This window comes from Antrostomus carolinensis, unplaced genomic scaffold, assembly GCF_000700745.2.
Source record: "Antrostomus carolinensis isolate BGI_N321 unplaced genomic scaffold, ASM70074v2 scaffold25230, whole genome shotgun sequence".
NCBI classification, from domain to species: domain Eukaryota; kingdom Metazoa; phylum Chordata; class Aves; order Caprimulgiformes; family Caprimulgidae; genus Antrostomus; species Antrostomus carolinensis.
This window is the reverse complement of record NW_010289460.1, coordinates 35,371-58,320: the sequence shown is the minus strand read 5'-3', so window position 1 is coordinate 58,320 and position 22,950 is coordinate 35,371. Positions and strand designations below refer to the sequence as shown.

General features: G+C 43.9%; 1 protein-coding gene across 1 annotated transcript in view; it reads right to left on the bottom strand.

The window, feature by feature from the left end:
- LOC104526977 (SH3 and PX domain-containing protein 2A) overlaps positions 1 to 22,950 on the bottom strand; it is a gene marked incomplete at both ends in the record, with an annotated part of 117,040 nt that overhangs the window by 64,272 nt on the left and 29,818 nt on the right. The window contains 2 exons of the mRNA XM_010170575.1: positions 10,451 to 10,542; positions 20,635 to 20,711. Of these exons, the coding sequence (XP_010168877.1) occupies positions 10,451 to 10,542; positions 20,635 to 20,711 (169 nt within the window). The remainder of the gene's footprint in view (positions 1 to 10,450; positions 10,543 to 20,634; positions 20,712 to 22,950) is intronic.

The following is a 22,950-nucleotide window of genomic DNA, read 5'->3' as shown; positions in this document are numbered from 1 at the left end:
ACTTCCAAAGCTGTCTGCCTGATGTCTCTGTACACGTCTGCTCACTCTACAGCCATCATGCTGCTCAATAGCGCTGATGAAAACTATCCAAATGCTGGATTTTGGGACCACATTTCAACAGGAACCAAGAGGTTCGTTTTTGGTAAAACATTTTCATTAGAAGAAAGCACCTCTTTCAGCCAGATTTCGAGGATAGTCAAGATCTCTACAAAATACTGCATTTTGATGGAAATAAGAAAATTAAATGAATCTTAACATCCTCAAGAACTCCACAGCTCCCCTAGCAAGAGAGGACAACATTGGTGAGGTTCTAATCATTAGAAAAAAGACTGAGACCAGCAACTGAGGAGCAGCAAAGATGGCAACGTTGCTAATCCACTAGTGAACCAGGACAGCTTCAAGTCTCTGAGGAACTGTCTCTGGTATGAGTCATTCACACTTCATTCCCAGCATGCTTGGATGGGAAAGGAAAAGGTTTATCTGTTAGATATGGTGCCCCTGCCATCCTAACCCCACATTGTTGCAATGGGTCTCTTCTCATAAAACAAAATAGACATTTTTTGGCCCCTAACATGCAACATTTTCTTCTTCTTCTTTTTTTTTTTTTTATTTTCAAGCACTAGGTATCTCAGGTTACTAGCGATTTTTTTGCAGTGGTTCCCAAATGAGCCTGAACTGCTCTGAATTTTCAAACCCACAAGACTGTAATTGAAAGCAAATGTAATCAGACATATACAATGTTCTGAGGTTCACCACAGTGCACTGCAGTCAGCATTACTGGAGTGGCTATTAAAACTCCTTGGAGCTGGAAGCAAATACAGCTTGCAAGAATCCAGCAAATAACCAGCATTTATTAGATTAGACTAACGTATTGCAAAGCCACAGTCAATCCTCTATTCAGAATATATCTGAGGTCTGTTTAAGTGAACATCTTTCCTGAGCTTAGGCCAATTGTTTTAAGAGATGTGAATGGAAACAAGGGGAGAATTCTACTTTTAACACAACAAATTCTGCAATCCTTACATCAGCATATATCTTTAATAGTCCATTACTGTCAGCAGGGTCATTCCAATCAAACTCTGGCATAACTGGAAAAAGAAAGTGGCCCAGAGACAAAGGGTATCTTTGAATCCAGACACACAGCTCTAGCTAGAGATAAGCAGTAGCAAATCCCTTCCATAAACCTCCCAAACAAAATGCATGCATTTAAAAGGGGGAGGGCGAGGGTTTTAATTGAATTCCCACCAGCACTTGAGCCTGCACTTAAAAGCAGGTTTAGGGTTATCTGTGAAATTTCAATTAAATCAAAAGCTTTGATAACATGATAAGTCACTCCAGAGTTTGGAGTCAAAACATGTTGTTATTTGATCCTCCGCTTGTGTTTCTGGGAACAGCATGCGCGAAAGACAGTCAGCTGCAGATCAGTCAAGAAGATGGAAAGGGTGAAAATGAATCTACCAATAGATCACTGTGTCTCCTGCAGCCAGAGCCACTCAAGGTCTGGTGGGTTTTTTTATACATCTTAAGTCCTAAAGAAAGCACCCTATTCCTCAAGAGACAGAAGAACAGAGCAAAACAGATCCTCTCAGACATGTGCAGCACTCCAGTGGATGCTTCCCTACTACCACAGATGCTTTTTTCTTTCCAGGCTTGCTACAAGCAAGATTTTAAACAGCAACAGCATTGAAGCTGAATGCAAAACTCTGTAGACATGAAACACCAAGCCCCATATATGTAATGAAATGGATTTCCAGTGCAAATCCTGTGGTGGCACGGGGTGAACAGGTGAAGCCAGGTGCATCAAATAGTAATTGTCTAATGCACTGTTATGATACAGCCAAGTCAGAAAGGAAGCCTAACTCAAAGCAGGAGAAGGTGGCTCTCCAGAGTGACCTGACTTGCTTTACCTGTTGTTCAGCACTCTTTGATTGCTAACGCTTCCTCCTCTCTCTTCAGTGGCAACTGCTGGATGCTAAGGGCAGCACCAGAGACTCTCAGAATTCAAAGTCCTGTTTAGCAAGGAACATCACCTCTACTTCCTGGTGTTTAGACAGAAATACTCCACCTTAAATAAATGTGAGATGTCAGCTCCACCTGGCCTGTAGTCAACAGCATTAAAACACATTTTAAGCAATGCCTTCCCTTGTAACATACAGTACAGCCTGATAAAACCCTATCAAATGTAATGGGATATCTTACATTGCCCCCAGCCAGCTCAGAATCAGATATAGGGTTGTATTGGACACATGTACATAAGAAAAATGCTCTTTTTATAACCAGCGAGGCTACTGATCCTCAACAGTATTAAAAATAAAGAGACTCCTCTGATAAGCAATGTCAAAATTACATAGCAATCAACAATAGGAAGTGCAGAGCACTGAAAAGTACCATCTGACCCCAGGCGCCACTTGGGGATAATTTATCACCCTGGCAGCAAACACGCCATTGAGCATGTCTGTCCCTAGTGTCCTCCTCTTCAGAGTGGAAAAAGATCTTCATTAAACAATAGTGTGACCATATTAAATATAGACATAGCAATGACAAGCAGGATTCTTCTCCATGATATAATTATATTTGTAACATAAGCTGCCTATTCTTGTTTTTCAGAGACGTGACACGCAGAGGACAAGACAGGCTGTATTCAATTCTGTCACGCTGGTGAAAAGAAAACTCCACCCCACCTCCTCCTGCCTGTCAGGTCATGAGTCAACAGTGACAGATACCTCAGTGCGTGCAATTAACCTGCTAGCAGGGACTCACCAGAACAAGAAATCCACATAAGAAGAGGAAGTCCTCATCCCTCTTCCTCTCCTCAGTTCCAGGCTTACCCACAAAGCATAGCAGGACTGGACGCTTCTCTACATGGAACTAAACATCTCTTTTGTGTTTATCAGCATGAGTGATTGAGCCCTATGGGCTGCCCCTATTCTGGGGCATCAAACTGAGCATCACCAGTCTTTGAACAGAGACTTTCAGAAGATCTTATGGCACTAAGGCAAACATTTCTAGATGTGACTGTTGGCTCAAGGATAACGGATGCCCCAAGTCTTTCAGAACGAGCTTAATAACCTCTGAATCCATTTTTTTTGGTTCTGCTCCAATCCTGCCTCATCAGCCGAGGTTTATCCCACTGCCAGATGAAAAAAAAACATTTTTTTCGCTCCTGAAATAGTTTTGCATATAGAAGCACCAGTAGAACAGGCTTTCCTGACAGGCTTTGGAAGTAATGTTTCTTCCAATGTTGACTGATGATTTTAAAAACAAATTATTTTTCTAACTGGTCATTTCTAGAATTATATTATGGAAGGAACAGGGTTTCTTTACCAGAATCAAATCCTCTTAGCAAATCTCTGAAACTGTACATCTGCCATCATACTGCAAATACAGCCAGGAGATGGGAGAGGCCTTTCCAACATCAGAAAATAAATGAATGAGACAATAAGGACCAGATTTCTCAGTCCCCTGCATTAAACACTAAACTTCTTCAGGAGGAAGGACTTTTACAGGTTAAGTTAAACATTAAGCAAACCATTACTTTCTAATCTACAAAATAGTCATTGGCAAATTATCAGCAGTGATTGTTCCTCTAGGATATGAACAAAAATCACTGGACAGGAAAAAGGTCCTTGAGCCAACAGGCCTGGCATTTAGTTTTTCTAAAGGCACCGTCTCTGCATTTCAAAACACCTCTTCAGTCTCAACTCTTCTACTGAGAAAGAAAAAAAAAATTGTCTCTATTTTGTGCTCATAAACAGTGAACCTTTACTAGCACTGACACTAACATTTGGCCCCAGGAAGGCAGTGTCTGCTGCCACTGCTGAAGCACCAGCGTGTTGGCAAGGCTCCAATCTCAGTCATATTCTGATGGACTTCAAATAAGTCTGGTTATTCTTAATCCACCCTGTGCCCATGACAGCATGCTGCTTTTAAACCCTGCAGCACGCTCATAACCAATCCAGGCAAAAGTTATTTCTGTACACTTGGCTGCCAGTGCCGAGTGTCAGTACATTAAACTATCTTTGCTCCTCTCAGCCCCATGTCCTTTCACAGTCAGACCTATAAAGCATGAGCAAACCCAAATGTGACATTCAAGGCAAGGAATAAAAGCTCATGCTGTACAGTAACAGAAGTAACGTATACTATTCCAACTGCCATTCTTTTACGTATTTTTTTTGTGGTTGCGGAACCTATTTCATTTAATGTGCTTTCTTTTTCCCCCCAGGTTTATTGTTTGATATTTATCTACATACATACAATTGCTTTTTTCATTTTCTGGATGAGTAGTAAAAAGATTCATATCTTCTCTTGGGAAGGCTGAATTATTTGTTGGTATCACTGACGCTGCAGCCAGTACCAAATTTCAATCTTCCATTTAATATTCCAGCACAAATTGTTTATATGTTGCAAACCAAAGGGAAAGTTCCATGTGAAACTAAAGAAGAGGACAAGCAATGTATCTATTATTTCCTTTTTTTTTTTTTTTCTATTCCTAGAGACTCCCTGCATTGGCTTAGTTTATTTAAGATAAAAATCTCCAAGTGAGACCTTCCCAAAGACCATGATAACACGCATTGATGAAAGGCAGCGTGCACTGTTGGAGTATCCAGAGCCCCATCTGACAACGGCCGGGTCCCAGACCCTGAGCTCCCGCTCTCCAAGACAGAGAACAGAGGGAGCACAACTGGGAATCACCACACTTCACTCCTCTATTTCTGGGGCACAAGGCTGCCCGACCTCTCAGCCACAGATTTATGATAGTCCCATACTATGAGCAGGATACTGTAAAGCACTTCTGCAATTCAGAAGCCAAAAAACCATTTTCATCACAAATTTAGGTGCTGAGGCCAAATATTTCTAGTAAATACAGTCCTAAAACGGGTACACTAGAAAAAAACTAAACACAGGTGTTCTGCTGCATTCAGATGTTCAAAGAGCTGTGGTACCTAATTACCACTGAAACCAGTGAGAGCTGGATGACTTATTAGGAGGAGCCATGCAAGGCTGTTGGCAAACTCAGCTCTAACAGGTTAGTGCATCCTTAGCTACCTAAATCTCAGCAAAGGTGATTAAGTCGTTCTTTGAAAATAGTAACGTTTTCTTTCCTTCAGAAGAGTGGGTCTTAACTGCCTTACCCTGCCACCAGCTTTATTCAGAGCTTTTCCTGCTCTGTGTTTTACATTCCCAGCTAATAAATCACACTAAAATAAAACTTCGATCTTTTTCTGATTTTGCATTTCTTAGGGAAATTAATTTCCATTCCACATCTCTCAAGTGGAATGAATTTCCCTAAAAAATGTGTGCACTGAGCAGTCACAATAGCACTGCCAAGTGCAGACTGTAACACTGATTGTCATAAAATGATGCTGACCACATTCCTAAACGATGTGAAAATTATCTGTACTGTGAGTCCTATAAGAAAGAGCTACCACAAAAAAAAGAATGACAGCTTTCCTCATAGCACATCTGCTCAGAGACTCAACTATCAAATGTGTTGGGAAACACAATTTTAAATGGATGAAATATAAGGGATGAAATATAAAAGAAAATATTTGCATAATATCAAACAAATCAGAATAATTATAGATATTTTACAGATGGAAAATTTTCCTCCTCTACCAATAGGCAATTGAATTGTTATTACAGGGCAGATCAGAGTACATTTGAGAAACAGAAGTAGTTGTATATGAACACAGTTATGCTTATGGATACAAAAAAGCACCTTAGGGAACTGCGCTTCAGCACTGGCAGACTCACAGATGAAAGCACGCTTCCTTAACAGGGTCACTGCATTACCCTGGCAACTTCTTTCCAGTTTCCTTATCAGAAATTCATAATATGAGGAGAATAAAGGGAGAATCCTGCTTCCATTTTACAGTGGCTGCCTGGCATCTGAATATCCAAGTGTTACACCAGTATTTTTGTGACAGAGATACAATCAGTGAAGCTCATAGTTACAGACCACAATAAAGCATTTCTGTTCTTCAGAAAAGGCACCTTCAGCATTGAGTCCATTTTCTGCATCATTATTATTATGTTGTACACCTAATAAGTTCCCTAGTTTTCCTAGATTTGCATATTGTTTGAAAATTGCTTTATGATTCGTATAGGAAAAATATTCTCAGATCCTCAACACTGCTTTAAATTCAGTAGTTAATATTATTAGTGGTGGTTTAACCAGAAATCTCATTTGAGTTTGCGTGCATCTCTGCAGGGGCAGTATTGGAGAACTGAATCCTTGGCTCTTGCTCTGCTTTTTAGACTGGATCCAGACCCAGAAAGAAAAAGCGAACTCTCACATGACTTGTTTGTCTGTGATATTTTGAATCTAACTGCAAAAGAGCCATAAAAGCTGTGGACCGTATGCAATGTCTAATTGATTAATCCTACTCTTTGGGTATTTCTGTTATTTCTAGTAAAAAAAGAATAATTAAAAAAACTGTTTCTGAGATTTTGTTTGTTGACTATGAGCCCTGGCCTGACCTCAGCCTTGAATTTAAGTCCCCAGTAGAAGTCTGAAATTAACCCACCTCTGGTTCGTTATCAGTAATTATAACTATTAACAGAGTATCCAGTAGATGAATGGCTTTCAGTGACATGGTGTTTTAACTTAGAATAATGGATAAATAAAAATGCACTTCCTTCTTACCTTACAGTATCTCTCCCATAGTAACGCAGGATCTGGTCCTTACGTGGGCATGGTGAGACACAAGCCCAGCCATTTACCTATTTACATATGCATTTGCTCAAACACTAAAATTCCACATATTACAAACCTAAACAGCTGAAATCTGCTCCTCCTCTACCAGAGTCGACGGTTTGAAGCTTGCATTCTCTGCAGCTAATCAGCGGAGTGGAGCGAGAGCAGAAGAAGCAGCTGCCCTGGGAACACTGAGGCTGGAGCTCCAAACTCTGCCTCGCAGATCAGTGCTCCCAGCGTGTCCTGGCTCCCGTGCAAAGGCCATGCTTTCACCGTGTGAAATGGTCCAAGAGAGCTCCCAGACTATCCCATGGAGGGAATTAGTATCCTCCTACGGTTACTCTCATACAGCATGAAGGAAACCTGCTGCTGGGAGCTATCTGACCTAGAGCTAGGTCCACCAGCAGGAGCAGACTCAGAGGAGAATGTCAGTCGGTTCAAACACTGATTTCTTGAGACATCTCTCCAGCTATCTGCCTGTAAGCTGCTGTACCCAGAAGGGGTTTAATGGGGCTGAAAGGAATACCTTCTGCTTACTGTCACAGGACTCAAAAGCCTGGACCATCACCAGAACAGGAAACAGAAAACCTCAAGCTGCAAATCCCACCTAACAAAGTGGCCAGATTCTAACGCTGTTGGGAAAGCCCAGCTTTTATTATAGCTGGATTGCGTGCTGCTCAGCACTGCGGGCAATCAGAGCACAGCAGCAGTAGGAAATGACCCTGTAGGGAGCAGCCTACAAGCCAAACACAGTATAACCCAGAGAGGACAGGACACAGGGGCAGGGGGAAGGCAAGGGTAGGACAGATGATGAGTTATATGGAGGAAGCCAGGAACACATTCGTAAAAGTGCCAAAGGGACTCCAGGGAAACGTAGGTTTCTTTTAGGACAACAGGAACAAAAGTGAAGGGCACAGCTTCACAGCTGAACTACTGCAGTAATACACAAATTACTGCACGTGCATCATGGCGAGTCACAGCTCAGCAATTAAGGGTGTGGATACCTCTCTGCACATTCCAGCTGCCAGGTAAACCACACTTTTTCGTGGCCTCCCCTGAAGTTCAAGCTTCCATGTTCTTCTGGCTGGGAGCACGTGCTCAGTCACCGCTCTGCGCACATGCAATAATTCAACGGACAACAACCCAAACACCTATGGGATTAAGGCTACACTCCTGAAAATTAGTTAATTAAACTCTAGGTCAGGCTTTGTCTGATAAGGCTGAGCTGCTGCAGAAAAACAGAGCAGGCGATCAAAAAACTAAAGACCATCTCATTGTGCACAGAGAGAAGACATGAAGGTGGCACAAGCAACTCCATTCTGCCATCTCTTGGTATCTAAGTCCCTTGCTTGGCTATATTTGTTTTCCTTTAACCCAGCCAGTTGAATGCCACGTCTATGTTAATATATCAATATACAAACCACCCCTGCACTGAGGGCTAAAAGAAGCAGCTGAAGAAATAGACAAAATAATTAGGGTAGTCTAGATACTGCCCCCAAGCTACATCCCTACCCCCCCCCAGTGAGATGAATGATGGACCATGAGGTCCAGGGAAGACTGAATTCATAGGGCTTGGGCACCACTGGTTCACTGTTTCTGGAGGGGCTTGGTAGAATAGCAAAATGAAGGAATAGATTGGGGATTTCTCTGGCTGATTGTGCTCCTTCTTGCAGTGACTTCTGAGGCTGAGAATCGCCCTGGAGGTGTCCTTCCCCCGGACCCTACACAGTGGTCCAGTGCGCCCCAGATATCCCTTCCCCCTCAGTTCACAGAAGAAAAACACTAAGATGTTTCCATTGGCTTTCACATCATCTTTTTGTAGAGACTAATCTTCAGTTTCAACAATACATCTTTTGTGAAGAGCTCCCAGCAGAAACCTTAGACACCTTCCCTAAGATCTGTTTGCTTACAGAAGACGAGGTAGGATTTGTTTAAACCCAGCTAGATTAATGTCTTGCAGACATTAGTGAAGTGAGATTTAATCAGGTTATTGCTCTACATTTTCCAGGGAAATAAATCACACTTATTACTAGGTTGGAATAAGATGCAAGTCCTGGGCTGAGAAAATTTAGTCTTTTTCCGGGGGAAAGTGAATGGATAACTAGAAAATGGCTGCAAGGCTGTCAAACAGGGAACTCAGCAAAAGGCCCTCAACAACTTGTAGGAGGGAAAACAGAAAGAAAGCCATAATGGCTAGTGCCAGCCCAGGGGTGGGCCTTGGTTCCCATTCCCTGCCTTGCAGAGGTCCAGTCCTGACTCTATTTCTGCTGTAGGGTACAGAAAGCAAGTAGGACTGTTAAAGAGCATTTAAAGCAGGTCCATTTGAGATCCTCCAGGTGAACTCTCTAAGGCTGGGGACCTCACTCCTCTTCTGGGTGTTTGTTTTTCCCTGGTACATGGGGATGACTCCTTGCATCAAGACACCTAGGATCAAGCAACTTTTGCAAACCTTCTGACAGACCCTAAATGGAAACTGTGATGATCAGCAGGTCTCAGAGTGTGGGCATATCGTCCTGCAACGTTTTCTAAATTTGCAATATGTGTTTAACAGCGAAGATGCAACTGTATTTACTCACCCCAGATGTTTTTCTAAAACAAGGCTGGTCAGGGGAGAAAAAAAAAAAAAAAAAAAAAAAAAAAGCAGCTCTTTTTCTAGACCTTTGATTTAAAACCTGCTCTTTTTCTCATTCAAAAAACAAAAAACCCTTTGCTCTCAACTACCCCAGTAGTATTTTCTTTAGTACATATGCTAATATATCCCCTGATATAAAACCATGTATGCGCAAGACAGAAAGCTTGGGAAAATCAAACTGCAAAGGTCCTCTCCTCTACACCAGCATGGGGACAGCTGAAGCCAATACAAATCTTTCTGCTAACTAGATTTGTGTGCACTGAAGTACCCCAAATCCAAAAGCTTTACATCCATTTCCCCTTACCCAATGGGCTGTGCAAACACTGGAGAAAGCAAATTACGGTAACACAGCCTGCAATCAAATTTCATATTGTGCAACAAAACAGCACAAAACACAATGGGACCAAGTCAAAATCTTATTGTGGAGCACAATAAAATATATCCTGTTCAGTATGAAGGAGAAAAGGAAGTATCAGGCAAGGCAGCACAGTTGCTTGTAAATACCCTCCTGCCAATGCTTTCCCTGGATAAATTAGTCCTCTGAACCCCAACTGCATCAGCATGAATCAGCCTGTCTGCTCCAAGGTAAAGGCTATGATTCTGTTTTGAACTCTTTTCCCAGCCTTTTCTTGGCTTCCTCCTTAGAAAGAATAGACTCTCCAGAGACAATTTTGGATCTCGACCACAATCTTGCTCCCTTCAGATAACTAAGTATCTCTGGGCAGGAGTAAATTTAAAGAAGCAGCTGGTAATTATGAGCCAAGAGCTTACTGGCAGGATTTCCCCCTGATGCTGAGCCAATGCTTTGGGAACTAATGACTCTTCAGTGATAATTATCAAGTAAAACCACCAAGCCAGGGGAGGTTCCGTCATTAGAACCATCATCAAGAAATAATACAAAGGTGGGCGGGGAGGATGATTGAAAATGTGTCTGCAGGTTGCTTGATTCCCCTGTCCTCCACACACCCTCTGTGGTTGTACATAATTGTTGGGCATTTTCTAAGTAGTGCTTGAAAGCTACAAAATCTGTTCCCATGCCTACAGGGAAAAACAAAATGACCTTTTTCTTACAGCTAATAAAAGAGAATGAAGCAGGACTGGAAATCCATCACAGCACTTACTCTTTTGGAGGGTTAAGGTCTTCTGGGCGAGCCTCGAAGAACCTGAAGACTTCATCACACTGTGAAATGTGAGGAGGAAGCCGAACTAGTGCCTGTAAAAGAAAACAGGAAGAGAGAAGCACTTAAAAAAGTCAAGTTCAAAACATGGCCTCAAACATCTAAACTACCAAACAAGACAAGGCAAAACAGCCCTAGCAGGGAGAAGGGAATACAAAAGGAAAACATGATGCCCAGCTACTTACCTGAGAAGAAAGGACTTGACTGCAAATGTCAAGTAGGATCAAGTGAATTTAGACAAGTGATGGTACCTAGAGTTGGCCAATGTAATTTTTTTTGCCCTGTGCACAAGAGCAGAATTTGGTCCACGTGTGCAAAACCATAATACTGAGTAGATAAGTGCTTTGTGGCTGGGACAGTCTCCATGACATGTGTTTGCACAGCACCTCAAACAATGTGGTTAGAGTTTACAGGCTCTATGTCGATGCAAACAAATGCAAGCAGTGAAAATCTATAGACCCAACACCCACTACTACAACAAATGTGCTCCATAAAGCTTTCTGTTAAGCACTGTCAACAGAAAAAGCAGAGTTTGCTGAAAAAAAAAAAACCAACCCAGCAATCAGAACTAAACAAAAGTTTGGTCCTAAATTAACAGGAAAGGAAGTTTGACTAATTGTCTGGGGGGGAAAAAAAAAAAGGGCAGAGAGGCTATTTCTGCATGAAGAAGGATTCACTGCGGCACATCCTGACTAACAACATCCATGCACTCTCTCTGCAAGGCACCTCTGCACTCTCTCACAGGTACACAGTGCTTCCCACATTCAGCAATAGTTAAAGTACAATTTGGGAGCAACCATGTTATGTTGGAAATCAAGACTTCAAACCAACGAGGCAAACATGCAAGGGAGAAACATGTTATGAATTTGCTTTTCAGACTCTATGCTTGATGGAGCTAAAATCACAGAATCACAGAATATTAGGGATTGGAAGGGACCTCAAAAGATCATCTAGTCCACAGAGCCATGCTCAGATGGGACAGCAGCTCCAAGTGACATGACTCTGAGACTGCCTCCAGAAATGACCAGCAAGAGAGGAAAGAGGCTGGAGTTCACCCCCTCCTGTGCTAAGTTACAATGAAAATAGGCTACTGGTTAAATATAGACCAAGCTTCTTAGAGGTGCTGTAAACCTGTTTGACAAAATTAGATTGACTGGTTCTTCTACCAGTTGAAAGTAGGACAAACAATCTTGAAAGATGGATGAAAAACTGCACTAGAGGTAAATGAAGGTGCATTAGGGTGAACTGGTTATACTAATCCATGAGACATCTGACTGGTCTTGGTCAGACACATCAGAAGGCCCAGCCAAGCATGAAGGTAGGACAGGTCAGTTGGTTACCCTCACGATTGTTTTTAACCAGGCTTTAGAAGTCAATAGATTTGTTTCCAAGACCAATCCTGCTTGGGAACATGAAAGAAAACACCAGCAAAATGAAAAAAACCCTACTCTGAAACTGCAGGTTGCCAGCATTAGGTGATGAGGTCCTGTTTCTGAGGTGGCCTGAAATTCAAAGCCAAGTGTTTCCAGACCTACAGCGCTCATTCTCTGGCTGAGGGATGTTACAAAAACACAGGGAAAATCCATTTGATATCAGCAGGCCTGTGAAGGATGAGGTACTGGCCTTCGATCATGTGCTGCTGCAGTAGAGAGCAGAAAAAAACACCTTGCAATAAGGAAGCAGCATCGAATGCCGAAGCTGGGCAACAGCCTGGCGGGTCCAAGTGCTGGGGCATGTGCACAAAGCACTGCGGGTTCCTGCACAGTTTGAAATTAACAGGTGGAAAACTCAAGTGCTTTAATTTGAATGAAGGATGCCCTGGTCCTCAACACTATCCACTCAGTCTCATTGTCCTGCCTAAAAGGGTAACAAAGGTGTGAGCTCTCTGCCCTTATTCTTAGCCCGTATAAATGTATGCAGCCAGCTGGCAAATCAGGACTAACACTGGGAAGTCAGGAACTGCCCAGGAATAGTAAAAATTATGGCAGGTTGAAAGAGAAATGCCTCGCCAGCAGAGGCTAACAAGGCCACAGACAACATTAAAGCACATATTATCCAGCTGCCTCTCAAGCAGGAGACAGACTTATGCAGAGGAGCAGTGCTGTCTAACCAGCAGTGGACATGGCTGAGATTTAGTGATGGCTCTATTACTAACGTTCGAGCAGGTTACTTGACCTCTTTCCATCAAATTCAGCAGGGATATATCTTCAGTTACCCATTTACAATGCTGAGCAATAACACTTACCTAATCTGCAGAAAGGTTATGAGGCTCAGATATTTAATATCTACAGTGTGTTTTGAAATCTCTAAGGGCTTGAACTTGTGCGGTCAATGGGGCAAGAGCAAGCACTGCAAATGATACGTATCATTACTGGAGAAACACAAATACCCAAGTTATACCTATCACAGGGGGTCCTGGACATCAGACACCTTCTCACAGAGTCATCACTTCCCTACGGGTCGCAGGTCTTCACCCTTCCCATAAACCAGGCTACAGATGTCAATACCGAGCTGCAGCACAGCGTTGGTTTCCAATGATGGAGGAGCACAAATCCTACCCAGGTGCCAAGGAGATTCGTGTTTCTAAATCAAGGGAAGCTTTAGGAAAACTGACCCCGCTAAATCAGTGGTCCCCTGCCTGGAAATCTCCAGGAGCACTGTAGTCCTGCTGGGCTCAATGGAGAGAATTGAAAAGCACCTCCGTGACTCCAGGCTTTTCCAGGCAGTGGATAAAAATCAGCCAAAGCTGCTTCCACACCCAGTCATCCACCTTCCCACCCCATGGACATGGCAGCCCTGAGGCAGGGCTGGCTCTCCTGCTTCTGAATCACCTCCCAAAGTGCTGCAATTTTCAGCCCTGTGCAATGGTAACTTGCCATTGCATGTTTTCTGGGGAGCTCAGGTGCAAGTCTGCAGCCAATTTTTACCTGTTTTTGTTAAGGAACAAAAACTTAAGAAGGGGTAATAAATGCTAAGAAAGTGTAAGAAAGTGCAGACAAGGGTGTAAAACCAGGCAGAGTCAGTCTATCAATTTTGGACAGTGGCAGGGAGCAGCAACGCTTTTTTGAGAAACAAATGTCTCTTCAGCAAACACACAACGTCCACTCGGGAGCAAGCCAAGTCCAATGCGATTCCAGCGAGTGAACAAAAAGGGCATTGAGGAGATGAGGGACACGACTGTCACTCTGCAAAGGGAAAATGCAAGATTCTGGCATTTCCAGCAAGACGGTTCCAGGGCCGAGCTGCAACACACTGAAGGGTCAAGGAAAAAAGGGTAAAGAAAAAGAGGAAAACAGATGGTGAAAGAATGGAAAGGACAGGAAAGTGACATTCTTCCTGGGATATGGAAACCAGAGGTAAATGCACACAGCTACAAATAGTAAGCATCCAGAAACAGCAAGGAATTTGCACAGGAAAGGTGAGAGATAAAAAGTGCCAGCGAGCAGAATTCACTTGCACAATCACTGCGTATTATCAGTAACAGCATGTTTCCTCGCTTGCCATGCAAAGGCGGACACGCGCTGCTCAGACCTCACATGCCTCTCAGGAGACATGCTTTTATGTGTTATTTCAGCCTGTAACGATGTCTGTCTCTCTATATTACAGGTTTCAGACAGTCTGGTGGAGGGGATGACTCGAAAGGCTATTAGAAAAGCTGTAACATCAGGCAGGGTGTGAGCAAGCAGCCCTCGGCGCTGGGGATGGCCGGCTCTTCCCACAGCACCAGCTGACCTGCAGGCAGGCTGCTGCACCCCGCACACGGCATTCGGGGCAAACAGAGCGCCAGGCACAGGCAGGGGTTCATCACTTAAGGTTATGTGAACTGCAAACAGCTCCATGGGACTGCATTGCAGCTAGAAGGCTTCATGAAATACATACACATGGGTATAAAACCATGCAGGTACTTGTAAGGATGCACCGAGTGCTGTGTGTTGCACTTACGCAGATGCATTTATAAAACACAGACACACGGACATGTACATGTAGAGATACACAGTGCGCATGCAGGCGTGTGGGTATGCACACAAAGAATGATATTCACCCCACTGAACTTCATGTGTCTAACATGGGAGACTGGTCACGCTTGTCTATCAGCTAGAGAAAGACCAGGGCCTTCAGGGGATGATCTGCCTGCCCCATCATGGACAGCTAGCTCTGGGTGGGGTGAATCATTGACTGTCCCTCCCCAAGGCCCACTGAGGCAATTTGGATACTTAGCTTCTAAATCCTTAGTGTTCAGTGGGGTCAATCCCAGCTCTGCACACAAACATACAGAACTAGCTGACAATACCGCATGGCTATGACTCTCTGACTTTTCATATTAAGTACCCTTTAATTATCGTTAATCATTAGTGTCAGATGTTTGGGAAGGGCCATGAGTCCAGCAAGAGAGAAAGGTGCAATTAAAATAGTTCATTTCTCAGAACAGGGAAATAAACTGTTTCGCCTACATGACAACACTTTCTGTTTCAATTTTGTTGAGAGCCTCAAGTAACTCCAAGCTTGAATCGAAAGCACTGAAGTGTGGAGGCTTGATGGCAAACACTGACAGTCAGACAGAGGTAGAGTGCCCAGTGGTGACTCAGACTGGAGAAGGAGGATAGATGTAGGAATAAATAAAATGCTGTGGGGAGGAGGAAAAAAGGGCGCAGAGTTTTGGAAGTAACTGGGACATAGTTCTGCACCTCTGGCATAGAAGGACGTAAGGCAATGGAAAGAGAGGCTCTGCTCAATAAAATGCTGTGGGGAGGAGGAAAAAAGGGTGCAGAGTTTTGGAAGTAACTGGGACACAGTTCTGCACCTCTGGCATAGAAGGACCATAAGGCAATGGAAAGAGAGGCTCTGCTGCAGATGCTGAGAGGACTGTAACAAATAATTAACTCTCATTACTGCAGCTGGTCTAAACACACCAGGATTCTGAAAAGTAGATTTCAAAATGACAGACAAAGTTTGAAAGTTTTTCACTTAAACTCTTTCATTCTTGACCAGGACTAACTAATATTCTGTCTTCAATCTGTGCCAGCTTAGTTGTATGTCGGAAACAGACAAAAGTCTGTGTATCTGCCCTGACAGGCTCAAGGATTAAACTCTGAAAGATAGGCAGGACTGAGAGACCAAAAGGGAGGTAATTATGTTTGTGAAGTATGGACTCTCAAATCGTGAGTATTAATAAAAGAACGACCAATACTTCCTGGCAATGATGTGACTTGCTCATATAATTTTTATTTAGGTGGCATGCATTTGGATACTCAATCCTCACTACAGAAAAGCTTCTACTTAAATCCACCTCCAGTTGGGACAGCATGAAGGAGTATGACAAATCCAGGTAAGTGTTTATGACAATGAGACTTCACATCTTAAGAGCTCCCCTGCACAAAGAAGGTTCCCTCAATTAGGACCAAAATGCACAAAGGTGCAAGTCTGCAAATGCTGGCCCCAGTCTTCCCAGAAGGCTGTGTAAGGAGAGAGCAGTGGTTTTGTGAACCACTGACCTGAGAGGTCCTTCTTGAACACAGGACGGTACACACTGGACAAGCACACACCAGAGATGTGTTTGCGAGATCAAAAGCTTAATAAATAAAATGCCCCTGGCACAGCAAGGCTATGAAGTTGCTCTTTCTTTCACATTGGCAAAAACTCCTAAACAAATTAAGTAAACCAGTCCCAATGAGCCCAGAAGACCTTAAATCACACTAAACAAATTCCAAGCCTACAGTTAAGAGGGAAATCATCCAGAGATACCAATTCCAGTGGGCAGCACATATTTACTGGCAAAACGCTGTTTGTTTGGTAACTAACTCAGGTTACCAGTAAGGACAACCAGACTTTCATGTTTATAGATGAGAAAAGCCCTGGAAATCTTCCCCTGTATGTCCCACTCCTCTGTTTTTCATTGCAACTTCAAAGATTCTTGCGGCCTTAGCAAAAACACTGGCCTAATTGCCTCTGTGGCAGCATTTCTCTAAGCTGGTACAACACAATGAAGAATCACCCGGGCATGAGGGGTCAGGAGGACTAAGCTGTAGGGTGCAGAGGGCTCATGCCCCTGATACAGAACATTTTACAGACCTCCCCTTACTGCCAAGTCTCCCCACAACCTCTCAGACAGCCTCTGCCTGACTGTCACTGCTCCTCTGCCCAGTGCAGGAACCACAACACATCAAACAGCACAAGTCAGACCAGCTTCTCAGCCACGCAAATCACCACGCTCTGTCAGAGACAGTCTGCAAAAACAAAACAACAAATGGTCAAACATTTGCACCGCTTGTTTGCCAGGGTCCATCTGTGCTTCATCTTTCCAGGGCAGGAAAAATGGATGGAGAACCTTCAACTGGCAAAAAAATTACTGCAAACTTTGCATCTGAACCTCCCTCCCTCCTCTGCTTCCTCAGAGATTCCAGTGGACAAAAGTCTATTATCTCATTTATTAATTTAATTATCCCACATCAAATTTTCTCCATCAACTTCACCCACGTCATTCCAGCAAAATTCTCTAAAGTTCTCAAAATCAAGCATGTTGTCTGCCCACCCATTTTAGGACTGGCATGGCACATAAGTTTTGCATTCTTCTTTTGTAGGAGCAGGACTAAACTTGTCAAAATTACGCTTTTGCTCTACAGTTCTATACAATTCTCCAAAGAGTCAAAACATCCACTGGACAAGGGAAGAAATGCAAAAAACAGCTAACACTTCCAAAGAGGTGGGGGAATGATCCCACTCTCAAGTCACGCACAAGCACCAGTAGCTGCTATAGAGTAAGAAATGATAGCAAGTAATATTATTTTATTAGAAAAAAAAAAAAACCAAACCCAAACCATTTTCCTTTCTTACACCAAGAGGAGATTCACTGCATTTCACTTCAGCTTTCTATAAGCTAGCATCAGAGCTAAGCAAGTCACACAGGTTCCCTCTGGAGTTACAGCTGAATGGAGAGAGAACCTGTGTCTGGTTTAGGCTGGTGAAGTAAGGCCACTCTGCTTCAGACTCACCACCTAATTTTCTGTTAATTCACAGCTTTCTGGTTAACTTCATATTGGGATGGAAAGATTACAGCAAGGTTATGATGGTCATGTGTGCAGAAACCTTGTAAGTGGTGACCTTCAGTGAAGGTAACATTTCTGAATTTTAAGCCTCTACTAAACCCTAGAGATTAAATCCTGGCCCTGCTGAAGGTCAGGAACAGAACTTCTGCTGACTTCACTGTACCAAGAAGCTCTCCTTCTACAAGCTGTTTCCCCAAATTCTTTGTACCTTGGAATTTGGAGAACAAGTGTTATGAGGAGTAGCTGAAGGAACTGGAGTTGTTTAGCCTGGAGAAAAGGAGACTGAGGAGAGACCTTATCACTGTCTACAACTACCTGGAGTTGTAGAGAAGTGGGTGTTTGTCTCTTCTCCCAAATAACAAGTGATAGGACAAGAGGAAATGGCCTCTATTTGCACCTGGGGAGGTTCAGATTGGATGTCAGGAAAAATTTATTCACTGAAAGGGTTGTCAGGCACTGGAATGGGCTACCTCTGGAAGCGGTTGAGTCACCATCCCTGGAGGTATTTAAAAGGTGGGTAGACGAGATGCTCAGAGATAAGGTTTAGTAGTGGACAGGTACGGTTGGACTCAATGACCTCAGAGGTCTTTTCCAACCAAACGTTTCCATGATTCTAAGTTCAGTGCCTGATTTTCATCATTATTTTCAGTCTTGTGGACTTTCATATCCTGGGACAGGTTTAAAGCAGCAATAACATAGGACAATCATTCTTTGAATAAATGCAAATTGGATGAACCATAAACACTCAAAAGAAAAACTCATTCTCCTAAAATGTGCAGACTTAAACAGGTTGAGAGAGGTACCAGTTGCAATTCTCAGGTCCCTCTGTTTATTTACAGAGGTTGTCAACTGTGTGCTGTGGGATTTAAGAATGACTGAGTATGTCCTGTGGCAGGCAATGGTGTGACCAACTACCATCTTCATTTTATTCCCTGTAACTAGGAGGTGGCTGTAGTGGAAGCAGAAGAAATCATCCCATACTGGATGACAGACAGGACAACATAGCTACATCTATACTGTTTTTGCAGAGTGGGCACAAGCTTGCCTACCATTCACACTGGACACAAATTAATGTCCAGGCATGGGTTTGGAGTCAGACGAAGGGGATGGAAAAAAAAAAAGCTTGGTATTGCTTTACTTTCCAGCACTGGCCAAAGCTCCCACCTACCTACAGCTGGTAGCTCCTACCTACCTGCTAAGGCACAACCGTGGTTAAACAGGTTCCAACAAGATACACCCCAGGGAGACAGATGAGTTAGCCAGGGCCTTCCTTCCTTACACACCATACACCCCATGCAGAAAGACACTGTGGAGGATGTAGCCATCCTGAAGCACTCACACAGACATGAGATGCAATGCCTGCCCAAGCTTTTCAGTGACTACAAGCATTGCTCTCCAGTGCCATCCAGATTTAAAGATCTTCTACTGTGAAGTACTGAGCAAAATTAAACACAAATTATAGTAAACTGCAAATAAATTAAAAAGACACTACCTCAGGCACAATAAACTTGTGAGCCAGAGATCACTGGAAGCCAGGATAATATTCTGGGGAAGTCACTCTATATTTACTCAGGGTTCATGCTCTTTGCTGGGCACTACTGCGGCTGCTTCTGAGAATGGGAAACATTCAGCTGGAGGAAACTGGGGTCTAACTTAATACAGCTGGGTAGATACTCCTAAAAGCAGTGCCTATTAATAAATAGATAAAGGATACAGCTGGGCTTTGGGGAAGCATCCAGCCACCTCTCCAAGCTGGGTATCAGCAGCAAATCTTCCCTGTATCATCTGAGCACAAGCGAACTGAGCCAGACTTCTCCAGGAGAGAAAAAAGGAAATGAAGAGGAGGGCAGCAACCACAGCGCCGGGGTGTCAGTGAGTTGTGCCGACGCCACAATAGATCCCTTGGCCATGACCGGCCGCCGGGACGGGTCAGGTCTGTCTGGGGCACAGACAATAGGGTCCCAGAGAAGCAGCTGCCCCCCGGCGTAGGTCACTGCTTCTCCACCACGCATCTGCTGGGTGAACCCTGACATCAGCCCTCAACGCTCGCCTCGCCGGCAGTTCCTGTCTGAAGGAGGGTGGCTGGGGATGCAGTAAGACCCTATGTATTTTGAAAAGAGCCATTAGACTGCCAGCAGGACGACAGTGCGTTAATTGTTGCACAAGAAAGCCTGATCTCATGAGATAAAACTTTAATTGCAACTTCCTCGCCCAGGGGGTGCAGATGGCATGGGTTTCACCGTCCCCCACCCCAGCATGCCTCAGGCACTTCAGTGATCTGCTCTCAATTCTGGATGAGCAAATGTCTGACTGGAGAATTTCTTGGGAATGTATTTTTTCCCCTCCACCTGCTCCTCTGGCTTTCTAAAAACGGAAAGAAAACCCCATGGGAAATAAGAGAGGAAGTCTGGGGTTTAAATTATGTGCTGACTGACATGCTCAATACCTCTACAAAACTGGGTAGCCACCTTGCTTAAAAACTACTTTTAATCTACTATCAGAGGATTAATTATCATCAAATTGTAAACTCTAAGCTACAAAGGAAAGATTAGGTGACTTAACCTTCTTTTCAACACAGTTGTGCTTTTCTGTCCTGCAATAAATTTCCAGGTTTACACTCATCAGAAGAAGCATGCCTGGAAGCCTCTGGTCCACCACCAGTGCTGCCCCAACCAGCACTGTCCCTTGTGCGGCGCTGAGGGACAGATGGGCAGGGAACAGAAGAAAAGGGCATATTAGTTGTGCCTCTCTGCCTGCTCAACTCCTGCATTCATCGAGGATGAAGTAGAAATAAAATCCACATTTCGGGCTGATGATGCTTATGACCTTTACGGAGTAAATGAGGTGCCAACCAGCGCATAAAGTTTGCAGGGGAAAATGCTGCAGGGACCCTGGGAGCAAACAGCAGCCCATTTCCACGGGCCCTGTTAGTCCTGGTGGTGTTTGGGAAGGACCATCCTTCCTTATGAAGGACTCAACACAGATAAAGCTCACAGTAGTATCGGGCAGGGCAAGCCCAGCGTTGGTGGTGGCCGTGAGCCCCTGAGCAGCAGGGCTGCCAGACACCCTCCCCAGAGCTCTTACCCTGCAGTACTCGTCGATGGGCTTCAGCCTCTTCACAGCTACGTCTCGGACATGGCTCCTCCGGAACAGGATCTTACCTGAGGAGGGAACAGATGAAAGGAGAGGGTTAGGGGCATTGCCTGACATGTGGGATAGGGCAACAGCACTGAGCAGAAAGGTCAGCAGACGGACTTTCATCCCCGGCTCCAGCCGTCGCTGTCGGCAGTGCTGGTGGCTGAGCTCTGCAACCCCATTACGCCCCTGACAGAGGAGTCCCAGTATTGATGTGGTTCGCGTAGCAGCAGCTTTGTGTGACTGTGGTCCCCATCACTACAAGACAGACAGGATGGCATACTCGGAGGAGGTGTGAGCAGCAGATCTGCTCCTGCCCTTGCAGCAAACTGCACAGAGACGCTGCGGGGCAGGTAACGGAGGGACAAGGGGCAATAGCTACTACAGGAGCACACATGGCACCTCTCGCAGCTCAATGGCGCTGGCCTTAAGTTTGCACAGGAAATGCAGCACACGGCCAACAGCTACCACAGGCACAGCAGCTCTGTGAAACCCTGGCGACTGCCACCGAAGCCCCGCTTGTGTGAGCCACCGAAAGGAGACACCAGCAACTCACAGGGCAGAAGGATTATTTCTGATTTCATCCTGTAGATAACACAAAAAGTTTTGGTTCCCTTTTAATGATGGAGTAATCCTGGAATGGACTGACACTATGCTATGACTCCCTTCTACTTCAGGGACACTTTGGCACGTCCATGCTGGCAGTGCAGAGAGCATCGCTGGGGTGGGATGTGGGCTCCATCTACACCCCATGCCTGCCCCTCAGCCGCCTCCAACTGTGGATGCTCCTGCTCTTGCAGGCAGACAAACCACAGAGCCAGCTCAGAGCAAATACAAGGCTGTTGGTGACACAGCTCTTATAAATCTACAGAGGGAAACCAAATAATAGAAGAAAAATAAACAAACTCTCTTTTTTTGAAAGTAAAAAAAATAATAACCTCTGTGTCCTTACTGGATGACATTTCTGCAAGCTGGTTAAGATTAAATAAACGGCTGGGTTTTGTGTGAAACTGATTGTAACAAAGTTTATAAAAATAATCTAGGAGCTGAGTTTCCCCACACACAAGGATGTGATGGAGTTGGTATTTTTTTGGCTTGAAGGGATTATATCTTCATATCCTTTTTTGGTGGTTTTCTTCCCTTTTTCTTTTGTGCTGTATTTCTTTTAATGTGATGAGACAAGAATAAATTATATGTTCTCCTTGCAGTGGAAGAAAACGGTATCTGCCAGCATTATTTAGTCCATGAAATGTCTACGTAAAAAAGCCACTGAAATATATACCACCACTCCAAACTTCTGCCAACAGGCAAATGAGATACTCATCCATAGATCATGGGATAAGGAAATGGACTAGGAAATTAAATCAGATCCAAAATCTCAATACGTGGCTTTGATTTTGTCATGATTACACAAGCTGAGAGGTTAATGAAATGACAGTCTTTAACAGTCCAGTAGCAGAGGCTCTAAACCCTCCCAGACCCTGCCCCTTTTGGTTGCCTTTTCCTCCATAGCTGCTAATCTGAAAGGTGTTAAAGCCTTTTGTTTCAGACAGGAGAAAGTGGTTTATCACCATCCAATTCTGGCAGCAAAACAGTTTGTCCTGCAAGGTAAAGCCATTTCCTAGTGCCATAAATTTATCTCTCTGGGATCCCTGTGGTTATCTCATTACAAAGCTGGTGCTGAGCCATCCCTGTACGATGTGATGCTATGCGGTCACAGAGCACAGGGGAATTCTTCAAGAAGTGTCTGAGATGTTCATCTGAGCTTGAACGATTTAATGAAAAGCTGCTGGAGAAGGAAAGTGGCACTCCATCTCCCTGCACAGACCCAGTCTGGATACAGCAAAACATTGCTGCTTTCCTGCTTCTCTGTCAGTAAATTGGGAGGACTACCTGCACTTCCAAAACATTTCTTATTATTTCTGATAGCCCCCAGGATCATGCTGTACTTGTACTGCATAACTGCAGTAAGCCACTTTTATGAGAGGATGCGGTGCAGGGTAGCTGTAGAGAAAAGACTAGTTCCCTTCTCAATGCTCCCAAAATGCTGATGTGGGAGATCTTGATACTTCTTTGCAACTTTTATAAATATACTGCAAAGAGAAAGCAACATTTTGGAAATTTTCTCACTTTCTGGCTTTCCTGTTTTCAGTTCAAGCCATGAGTTGAAAGTCGAACTGGTGACCATATAAAAACATAAAGGAACCAAAGACTTAAACACATTAAAGATCTCATATAAATGCAATTCAGCTTTCCTTAAAAGAC